A 12,004-nucleotide genomic window follows, 5' to 3' on the forward strand; every position below is an offset into this window, starting at 1 on the left:
AAGGAGTTCATCAATCTCATATCTTAAAAAAAGAAATCCTAATGTGTTGAAGAATTGGCCGCAAACACCCTCCTGGTGATTTTTCTTATTTTATTCATTTTTTAAAAAATCCAGTTTGCTGGATTCTCTGTTGCTTAGAGAAATTGATTTTGAGAATTACTTGATGGCGTCACTTGGTTATCTTCAATAAAGGTAACCTGATGAGATTTTTAAACATGTTGTCTTTAAATATATTGTAGAGGTGTGCATTGGCTCTCTGTGGAGAGGCTGAATAATGAGGCAGATGAGGTGATTCAGGAATCTTCCCTCCCGCTCAAGTTTAAGCTCATTGTCATTAACCCTGCCTCCAGTTGGATTAGGGCCCCTATTGTTGCTGTTTTGCCTCTGAACATTTCGGTATCATACAGCTCCATCTAGCTCCATCTTTTTCTATACCTCTATATTTTTGTGTATTTCTATGTTTCTCTAGGTTCATGGGCTTAGCAAGAAGAAAGGCTATCCAAAATCTTGCCTGTGGAACATTGAAGAAATCTGTTTTCTTTTCCTTGTTATTTTGTTAAAGTGCAACAACAGAGGGCTTAAAAAAGAAAAGTTAAAAGCCTTATTCAAGTTTTGTTTTTGAATCCTACTTTTTTGGCTTTAACCAAAAAAAAACAAATAAACAGAGCCTTTCAGAACTCCACAGGCAGCAGTCTAGGCAGCCTCATGTTGTATGATCTGTAAGGCCTTTACTGGAGGATCATGTTGAAGGGCACCAAAAAATCAGAAAGTTTTTTAGAATAAGCAAGAATGCACAACACGTGGACAGCTTTTAATTATTTCAAGATAAGAAAGAGCAGTAGTTAGTCCCCCAGCCTGCCCACCCCCCAAATATGAAACTGATGTGGAAATTGGCCATTTAGTTGAACTAATAAAGATATTGCGCTAATATGGATTATGAAGGAATCCCCTAGATCAGTCCCCCCCCCCCCCTGCAATTTGGCTGGCTTAATCCACTTGGATGCTGGAAAATTTTATTCACTTTGGTTGTAAGGGGGGAAATCCAATTTTTACACTCCCTGTTCTCAGTGGAGCAATTCTGGATAAAGATTTCTGATCCTCCTCACATCAGTCCACAGAATCAAATGGTGGTGATAATGAATGATTCTTTTTCTTAAAGGAGTTAAAAAAACCTAGAGGTGAAAACACCTTGTGTCATATTACAAGGGTGCATAAGTGTCATGAACCAGTCATTATTACAAATATTCACATATTGGTTAAAAAAAGAAAGAAAGAAAAAATGATGGAAAAATGAGTCAGGCTGAGCTCAGTGTGAAGAATGTAGAGGAATATAGAAGAAAATGTGTAGTGTGGGAAGAGAATGTTAAAATAGGAAAATAACCACAGCTGGTCAAATCTAAAGTGAAGCTGCAAAAACTAAAAGTATCATCTCTGGCTGCCTTGTGGCCATAGTATCTTATCATTGCCTAGAACAGTTTTAAAACCATGTGCCTCTTGAATCACCACCCTTTGCTGTTTTCTCTCTTTAAAATACTAATGGTGTTACCCTCTGTGATAGATTTTTAAACACCCAAATTATGTAGTACTTTAAAAGTTTATCCAATCTCAGAAGTTCAGAATAGGTGACAGTCTTTTAAAAAAGAAAAACAATAATAATTAAATTCAAACTAAAACACATAAGAAACATTGCATATTATGTTTTCAAAAAACTTCTGACTTTTTAAGGGAAATGTTGGGTGGTTTCTCAGAATTTCTATGCATATTTGTGGCCTGAATTTTGTGTGTGAGTGGCAAACTTTGAGAGCCTGTCCTCAGCCAATTTCATATATGTGTGTGAATGAACTCTCTTGTTGGAATCTAGGTAGGCTTGAGAAGTGACTCATTTTTTAAAAAGGGAGGGAGAAAGGGATTTGGTTAATTGACTGCTCAAATACTGTCAAATAATGGTCAAGTATCATTAAGTTTAATACTTATGGGAGTTACAAAAAAAACAACAACCCACCCCTAATCAGCTGGTATTGTGAAACAAAGAGGTTCAACTTTAAATAAAATGTAAATATTTGTTAATTTGATTATGTTTTATATTGCCCTTGTTCAAAGGGGTTCATGTGGTTAACATAGTTCCTTCTACCATATTGTTTTCACAATAATCATGTAAGGTAGGGTAGGCTGAAAGACAAGCCTAGCATCCCTCACTGAGCATCATGACTGAATGGGGATTCTCCCTGGTCCTAGTGCAACACTCTAGCCAATAGGCAGTGGATTTCGCCACTAATTACTCCTTGTTTTGGACTATCCTATCCTGAAGTTATAGAAGGTAGCCAATGAGAATAGCTTTACTATGCTGGTTTTCCCTGACTGCTGCAAGGATAGAGACCAGCCAAATATTTGGTCACATAAAAGGCAGTCAATTAATCTGGGGCTTGGCATGATGGAAGCTGTCAGATTTGGAAGCAGTGACATTGTGGCACAGCTGTGGGGGGACGAACCAGTGGATTATACAATCTTAGTTTAGTGATGTTCTTCCTCTGCCCCAGATAAACTTGGATTGTGACACATCTTGGCTAGATCCAGCTCCGTAGGTATCAAAACTGCATTAAGGGCATGGGCAGCCATACTGGAATCAGACACAGCCTCCTCAGAATACCTGGAGCTACATCACTGAATGATCTTGACCTAATATAATAGCACATGCATGCAGGCACCCTGGAAATTGTGTAGGATAGTAAAGCAGATCAGTGGGAGCTGGCACAGTGTCAGAAAGAAGATTCTATTTTGCCTAATTATTGCAAGAATAAGGCTGAATTCGAGGCAGGAGGTTGATGTGATTTAATCTATATGGAACATATGGAATAATATTTGCAAAATCTGCCAAAACAGCCTAATTAGCCTCTAATGAGTTTTCCTTCCTTGGTCCTATACCAATCCTAACCCTATGGCCACATCACAAATGACAAATTTATTTCACCAATATTGCTTCCATGCCAGATTGAGTCCTCAGGCTGCTGCTGATCTGCATTCTAAAGGTTCAGTTTGTGTTGTGTTGCTTTTATTTGAATGCCATAAAAAGTTGCAAAATGTTCATTTGAGTACCTTGCACAGACTGCACATACCTTTATCAATAAATACTCGATTTTCTTCTGCATAATATGAAGGGGCAACTGGGTAACATTGCAAAATCAAAACAGGAAAGAGATGTGCAGCCTCAATTGATATATGTTTACTCAGAAGTAAATTCCACTGAATTAAATGGGATTATAGGATTACAGTAAGGGGTTATAGGATTGTGGTATAGGAAATGCATTTGAGGCATATCATTCCAGGAGACAATACTAGGATTGATAGTTAAAAGAGAGATGTCTATTGACTAAAAAGAAATAGGTTATTGGATTGTTTACAGAATATCAATACAAAGAAGGAGATGCATAAGGTGGTGTTCCAGGCAGTAATAAGATCTGCATTATGAAGGCTTTGGTTCTGTGAACGCTAGGGAGCTGGCCCCACTGAACACAATGATATGCATTTTTTTTAGTAAACGTGTGTAGGATTGCACAGTAACACAGAAATAGAAACAAAATGCAAGTTGATAAGCCAAATGCTCATAGTGTATTTTAGGCTGAAACAGCCGATACAGGACTGAACCTGACTCCAGGGTCACAGCTGTGGAATTCCGGTTCCAAGAGCATCATAAGCAACTCCTGCAAACTCCTAGTCAGCCCCTGGGCTAACAGTTGTGCCTTTGTCTTCATTGCATATGTATCTCTCGAGTGGGATATTGAATGTGATGAACCAAGATTGCTCTAGGCAAATTATATAACATATACTAGCAAGCTACCGTAGCCTGTCCTTTCACTTTATGTGCAAGTAGGTTGTTAAATTGTTCACCAAGGAAATACCAAATGTTTTTTTTAAATAAGGAGTTTTGTGTACAGGTTGGCTCAAGAGCCTCACAGTCCGTTATTTCAAAACCAGTTAAGTGGATCAAGAATGCAAGTGTTTTTGAAATCTCCTCCTGAAGCTACAGGGGAAATAGCATTTTTTGTTTCTCTCCCACCCCCTCCACCCACTCTCACTCTCTCTTTCTTTATTTGCAAACAAATTTCTAGATTTCTAGAATATGGATTCCAGCGTTTCCCTGAAAAAGCCCAAGCTCTCTAAACCTCTTCCAAAAGCCACTCATCATTTCACAACAACCTTGTTGTGTGCTGTTGCCCCTCACTCAAGAGTGTATGGATCAGTGTGGTCTCCCTAAAAGCATGGGTGCTCCATGATCTATCATTTGCAAGTCACTCTAGTGAGAGATGGGGAACTTGTGATCCTCCAGTTCTTGCTAGACTACTCATCCATATGCTGTTCTGGCTGGGAGTTGGTGTTCAACAGCACTTGGAGGGCCAAACATTCCTCATCCCTGCTCTAGCACAATGCTAAACACAATTTACACCAATGGTTGTGTCCGGTTGTGACTTAAGTAGCTTTGTATCCTTGTAGCCCATCTAGCCCTAGCATCTTGTTCTCACAGTGGCCAGCCAGATACCTATGGGAAACCCATGCCTAGTAGCTGTTATTCAGAGGCATACTGCCTCCAACAGTGGAGGCAGCACAGCCATTGTGGCCAGTAGCCAGTTTCTGGCAGGCGCCTTCTGTTTGAGACGATTGCAGGACAGGCTGAAACAAATCTTATCCCACCGTGCAGATGCTGCAGTGGGGAAAGAAACTCGTGCTATACAACTGTTCCAGGCTTGGAAGCCTTACAGGAGTGAGGATGGGAGAGGCTAACAATTCTAGTGACATGCCTTGATAGAGCTGGACAGAGTGAAGCAATACATGAAGGCATAGAGCTCAGCTGGTTAAAGCATGGTACTGCTAATGCCAAGGTTGCAGGTTTGATCCCGTATGGGACAACCACATATTCTTGCATTGCAGGAGGTTGGACTGGATGATCCTCAGGGTCCCTTCCAGCTCTACAGTTCTATTATCTTTCTAAGAACTGGTATCTGGTTGGTGCAGCAAGTGATGTTGCTAGTGAGAAGGAAGATGCCATTTGAATTTGACTTGGATGGGGGGAAATAGGGAACAAAAATTTGCTTTTCAATTCTCTTACCAAAAAAAGCAGCAGAGAGCTCATGCTGTGATTATTTAAAGTAGGGATGGGGAACCTGTACTCCCCTAAATATTGTTGAACTCGATATCCTGTCAGCAACATGGAACATGGCCAATGGACAGGGGTGATGAGAGTTGAGGCCAAGTAACAGGACACACACACACACAATTTACAACTTTATCAGTGAACAAGGATTTAAGACTGGTCTGCCTGGTCCAAATCTGATGCATCCTCCACATTTACCTAATGGAATGTCATGTTATGTTATTTGTGAAAAAACAGAACAGAAAACTTTCAGAAAAGGTATCTGAGCAGTATTGTTCCTAAAAGGACTACTCTGCTATGCTACCTGATGTAGCCATAGCTGTAAGAAATAATTCAGCCATTTTGAGCAATAATTGAGCAATAATAATAATAATAGATTTTTATTTATACCCCACCCTTCCCGGTTTAAAAACCGGGCTCAGGGTGGCTAACAGCAAATATAAAAAGTTGATTAAAATGCGCCTTAAAAACAGCATAAAATACAACATAAATGCAGTATCAATGTCAATAAAATTCAAAAATTCAGGGTCATTTTGGGAGGCGGGGGGAACCCAGTCAGTAAACATCAAATGATCACCAGGGCTAACTGCCCAGGTTGGTCCTACTAGGGCCAGCAAAGGGAAGAGTTTAAATGTGGAGTCTCAGAAGGGTTTCTTCATAAAAAAGGAAAGGGGAAAGGGAATGGAGGATCAGGCTAATTCAAGCAGCATGTTTCTCTTCATATAAATTGTAACTGGAGGCAATTTCATATTATGTTGTTATAAATGCTGAGAAACTGAAACACACTTCAGATGTAATTTGACCCAAAGTGCACAAAGAAATAGAATAGCATCAGTTGCCTCTCTTGGCCAGAGTCCATTCCTACCTCCTCAAGTGTGAGCAGCAAGCATTTCCTTCCATGGAAACAAAGTGTTGTGACAAGTTTCATCCCCAGCTTCATATCCTTATTTATTTATTTTGTTTAAAGGAGAATGAGAGTGATGTAATTGTGAAAGGGTAAGACATGGGCCCGTGAGACCAGGGTCCACATTCCCATTCAGCCATGAAGCTCACTGGGAGATTGGGGGCCAGTCACCAGCTCCCAGTGTAACCTACCCCATAGGGTTGCTGTGAAGATAAATAAGGAAAGAAGGAATGCCATGTTCTCTACCTCAGGTTCTTTGGAGGAAAAGTGGGATATGAATGTAATAAATAAGTAAGCGTGTTTCTGAACCACATTGGGTTGTATTCAATGTAGTGCTAAGGTAGTACTACATTGTAGTACATTGTAGTACTTTGTCATTACAAGGATTTCTCCTGGTGCAACAGAATGTTCTCCCCCTCTCCTCCCCACACTCCCCTAAATTGTTTCTAAGTTTCCCCCCAACCCTCTCAAGCAGATTTGGGGATGGTGCAGGGCACACATGGGGAGAGAAGAGAGGGGGAAATCCCCTTGCACTGGGGCAGAAAGTTAGTTCTGCTTAATATTAAAAAATTCCTAAGAGTACAAAAATACAACATGAAAACAATAACATATTTATCATAAAAACAAATGTACAACATAAACCCAGTAAAACAGCATTTTAATTAACATTATAATTATGCATTAAATTGTTCTTTTTTAAAAAAAACACAACAACAATGTAGTCATACCTCTTGTTACGTTCAGTTCAGGTTACATCTTTTCAGGTTGTGTCCCACGGCGACTCGGAAGTACCGGAAAGGGTTACTTCCAGGTTTTGCCGCTTGCGCATGTGCAGACATGCAGAATGATGTCACGCGCATACGCAGAAGCAGCGAATTGTGACCCGCGCGTGCGCAGACGCGGGTTGCGTTCCTTTCAGGTTGTGAACGGGGCTCCAGAATGGATCCCGTTTGCAACGAGAGGTACCACTGTATTGCTGTATTCAGCGTCTTCCCAGGAGCAGGTTCTCATGCAGTGCAAGGCCCTGCAGTAGCAAAGAGCGGCAGAAAAGTATTCTGCATCTCGCCCTTTGGATTTTAGCCCTCAGTTTGAGGGGTTTGCTTTGTTTTTTGTTTTTAATCTTCAGAGAAACCACTTTAATGAAAACTAAGAAAATGGATTACATTAGGTTTGATGAAGAGACAGGTTGCGTGTACCTGTTTTAATTATGAAAAAGGTGTGTTGGCCCAGGGACATATTGAGTTTGAAGGGGGAGATAGATGGTGGATAAGGCTGGCATTAGCGTGCAGTGCTCTTCTGTACCTGCCATGCCTACTATGAAGCATTTTTCAAAGTGTGTGTAGAATGTCAAAGACAAATTTCTACCAGGTGGATACGCTAAGTATGTGTCCCTGTAAGGATGCCCTCCTAATAATCTCTTAAATCTTCTGGTTTGATGTTTTGCTGCAAAGAACCATATTATATTGCTTTCAGCAGCACTGGTGCATTGTACTGGAAGTTTAAGTCACCTCTTCAGAGATATCGCCCTAGTGTTTTGTTTAAGGGGCTTTAGTGACAGTGGAATGATTTCAAAGAGTGAAATGCTAAACTGGCAAAAACAAAGGATGCTTTTCTATTAGTTAATGCTTATATAACTTTGAATTATTTATACACTAAGATGAAAAAAGAACGTTTATTTACATGGTGCAGGATTGCAGTGTATGAGCACAATTTAGCCCTTAATTAGGAAGCTAAACAATAAAAATCAGTTTTGTTTTCGTTATTGAATTGACTCCGTATAAAGAGGACACAAACCAAGGAGAGTTTGGATTTTACATTGGCCTCAAAACTGCCTGCCATGAGGCTGAGATGCAAAACTGTCTGGCAATGTAAAACAGAGGGAATGGGGAAAGCATGGCAATTCGTATCCCTTTATGTCATGTGGTCAACTTATGCCTCTCTTTGTGCTGGGGCTGTATACCCCTGAATCCTGTTTGGGTCAGACACTGGAGGGGTCTTGCCTTTGTGTCTTAGGAATGTTCCAGGGGCACCTGGCCTGCCTGGAAAGAAAATGCTGGGACAACCGCATTCATTGCAGGGGGTTGGACTAGATGACCCTTGGAGTCCCTTCCAACTCTGAAATTTTATGATTTTAGGATTCTAACTGGCATTGCAAACACATCAGGCAGTACTGTGACAGTGGGGCAACTTGTGCTGAAGCTGAAGTCCCATAATATCTGGGGCATCATGTTTTTCTGACCACCTGAAGCTTTCCAGGCTGTTTCACAAACTGTGCTCAGCATTGGCAGACTATGAAGGTTGGCATCCTATCATATCTGGTGTAGTACCAACATTCCTGTGTACCAACATTTTAACTGATTGCTCTGATAGAAGAAATGGCCACCTATAGAAAAAATGAACTTGTTACCTTTTGCAAGGTGGAATATAGAATTTGTGTGTGAAAGAATGATGTAGCAATATTGTTCTATTTAGCAGTTCTGTTTAACTGTACAATAAAATTTGAACTAAAATAATACATATATTGCACGTGACTAAGAAACATTTGAATAATGACTCACATTTTACTCAGGTGTTCTTTTTCAAAAGAGAAAGGAAGGAAAAAATAAAACCAACCTGGTTTTTGACAAAAAGTATTTTAGCTGCCTTCAAATCTCAGGCTTTCCCAACACTTGGAGTACCTCCTTTTATATATTCAGGGCCATATGAGATTTCTTTTTGTGTTATATATTTGTTTAATAATGTGAATCATAAATGCCTGTGTAATGCAGAATATGGTTTAGTAGCTTTTAATTTTTGACCATTTTTCTTTATTATTTGTTCTGTTTGTCAAAGGCAGCTTTAGTATGAAAAAAAAACCTCTATTAGAAATGCAAGATTTACCTTCAAACCTAATAGCTTTTTGAAACTGATTTAGATTTCTGTGTTTTAATGAACCGTTAACTTGAAAAGTATCTGAATAATAGATATTCCCTAAAAGAAAATGTATTTGTTTTGAGGACTGATGTCTTGGTATATTTTAAAGCTGGAAGCAATTTAACGCAATGAAAATTCAGGGAACCTTCCTTACTCAACAAGAAAACAATTCTTTATAGAATTTCAAAAAAGATATGCAAAACTACATGTTTGATTTAGCTGTTGCATTTAACTTTCCACCCTTTGCTTAGGTCATGCCTCATGTTGGCCCGTAATGTGTCTATGTCATATGATTTATGAACTGAAAATACAGTACCTAACCCAACCCCAACCCCTTTAAAATTGGACTTATAAAGCAAGGATGGTTTCCAGTATGCTTCCAGTCTTTATTTATCACTTCTCTTAAAAGTATTAGGTATTAATTTATTCTTTAAAAGATAGCCATTACAGGTACCCTGACCTAATTAAAATTTTGTAAGTATTATTATCTGTGCCTGCTCTACAGGAAGTACCTGGTGCTCAGAGCTCTGTTGACACCAAACAGAGTATTCATCTTCTTAAAAATATTTAAATAATTGACTCTTCCACATACAAATAAAAACCACAAGTGTTTTCCTGCAGTCAGTTTGAAGATTTGAAGGTGAGACAGAAAGCAGGGGGGCAAGTTAGCAGATGGGCAGCCCAAAAGCCTAATCTATGCATGAACATCAAGTTTCTTAGGCTGAGCTGTATAGGACAAGGCAGAACGGTTTGGGCCCCTTTTGTCACCTGACTGCTGCTGAGCTAGTAGCTGCAACACCCCTTTCTGGCCATGCATGATGGTGGCACTGCAGAAGATGAGCAGGTAAGGATCTCTGTCCTCTGACTATCTACCATGGTCATGAGTGCAAAGGATATGCTGCTTGTGTCTATCTGCTAGTCTTCCATTTGAGACCCTCTGACACTGTTTCCTGTCTCACCGTAACAGAATTAAAAATCACCAGGAAGGTTAGCATATGCACAATATTTCTATGTGGTGTGAAAACTGAGACTTTTTGTGATGTAGAGCTTGGAAAACTGAAATGTAGTTAAATACTTTTCTGCCTGATTTTAGGGTATTTTACAAAGAAAAGTGTGCATTTTCTTTTCCTGTAGGTCATCAACGCTGCTTTAGCTCTTGCGGCCAAACCCAAAAGCCAGGTGGTGAGAAACAACATGGAAATGTATAAAAACACATGGGAGAACCACATACATGTGCTCACTGAAGCTGTGGATGACATTACAAGCATTGATGACTTTCTTGCTGTATCAGGTGTGCTGCTTTTGATTTCATCTTTTCCCGTTGAGATACCTTTCCCTCTCCCTCTTTTTTTTTTAAATGATTATCTGAGAAACGACACAATCCCTTAGGAAGCTGCATTATATCATCCAGCCTCCAGTATCTAGCCAGGTGTGAAATTAGTGTGAGGGAAAGTGAATATGAAGACAGAGGAATGCAATTGCTGCCAGTCCCTGTAGGAGTTTGCAAAAGACAGCAGAGGCTCGTTGCTCCCTTCACCTCATCCTCGGCTACAGCAAAAACACTGTACAGCTTGAAGCATGCAACCCACCAGTGGGATAGCCTTCAATGAAAATTAGTAGCATTTCTAGGCAGGCTTTGAAAGGTTCACATTTTACTCCTACTAAGATAAAAAGCTAATTAGTGGACCCAACTCACACTTGGGTTTTCAGGGGAAAGTAATTATAATTGTATGTGATTGAAAAGATGTTCTGAAATGCTTACTTGGCCATAAGGCACATCTAGCAGCAAAGGGGTGTAGCATGTTTCACAAACGTCAATAGAAACTGCTGAAATAATATCTAAGAAGAGCAAGGTTGAGAAGAAACCATTAATATTCAGGACAAATTCAGGGAGTCAAGACACTCCAGCCAATTTGGGAATTAATGGCTGGGTTCACCCATGGCTTCCCATGTCAATTACACACTTCATGGTGCTCAGGAGCACCAAACTCCTGGGTTTATGCGCTGTGAATCGAATCTTCAATGTGAACTTGGGCTTTGACACATAAATGCCCACATGAGATCCCATTTGTGGGATCTTTCACAGTCATAAAAAGAATAGTGTCGTGTTTAAGGAGGGGTTGTGTGTCATGGTTGGGAAAGCAAACAGATACTAGTTGGTAGAAATATTTCAGTTCTTACTGTAGCCTTTTTAGAACCATTGTCATTTCTGACATCAGATTCAAAAATGGCTTTGAATTTTGGACTACTTTTTCCCCTTGTGGATTCGTTATTTGTCCTTCACACAGATTTGTCTTTGAAAAATGCTGTTTGTGAGCTGGCTTCTAATTACCAGGTGTGGTAGGCTTGTGTAGCTGTCAGATGTTGGTTTGTTTTTTGGCGGAAGCTCTGTGCATGAAGTCGGGTAAATGCTCTGGAGAGGATTGCTATATTTGAATGCCAGAAAGATTTTCCCTTGTCCTACGTCAGTGACTAGTAACCCTGGGAATGTCCCCCATTCCTCTGAAGTGTGTACCATGATTTGGCTCTTTAGCTATTTCTGTGCTTTTGACCATATTCCTTATCACTATTTTATTCTATCTATCTATCTATCTATCTATCTATCTATCTATCTATCTATCTATCTATCATCTATCTATCTATCTATCTATCTATCTATCTATCTATCTATCTGGCATTCTGTTTTAACTGTGTTGACTTTGGGAAGCCAGTTTTTGAACAAGTCTTCCTTGTACCATTCATCATTAAACCCAATCAAATACTGTGGTTTTTTTTAACTCTTTCACTGCTTGAATATCCTTCACCATCCCCACCATCAGTCACAGACAGATTTGAAAGAGGTTGAAAATTTAAAAAGAAAAGAAATCTAAGACCAGTATGGTACAGAGAGGCCTGCCATTTGTGCCATACTTTGCTGCAAAAAAAAGATACAGGGAACTGCTCTTGGGTTTGAAATCATTCTAGTATAGCTGTCTAACGCTCCTTTTCACACCAGCTTAGAGTATTCACCATTGTTTGTAATGTTATGAACCGTGAGGGAA

The 12,004-nt window shown here is 39.7% G+C and overlaps 1 protein-coding gene across 5 annotated transcripts in view; it reads left to right on the forward strand.

Annotated features, from left to right (window-relative positions):
• The window catches only part of CTNNA3 (catenin alpha 3), a 559,480-nt gene that overhangs the window by 384,022 nt on the left and 163,454 nt on the right, over positions 1 to 12,004 (forward strand). For all 5 annotated transcript variants that reach the window (XM_081190844.1, XM_081190843.1, XM_081190842.1 and 2 more), the window contains one exon: positions 10,098 to 10,254. In XM_081190844.1, coding sequence (XP_081046970.1) covers positions 10,098 to 10,254 — 157 coding nt within the window. The remainder of the gene's footprint in view (positions 1 to 10,097; positions 10,255 to 12,004) is intronic.

This window comes from Podarcis bocagei, assembly GCF_964188305.1.
Source record: "Podarcis bocagei genome assembly, chromosome: 4".
Classification (NCBI taxonomy): domain Eukaryota; kingdom Metazoa; phylum Chordata; class Lepidosauria; order Squamata; family Lacertidae; genus Podarcis; species Podarcis bocagei.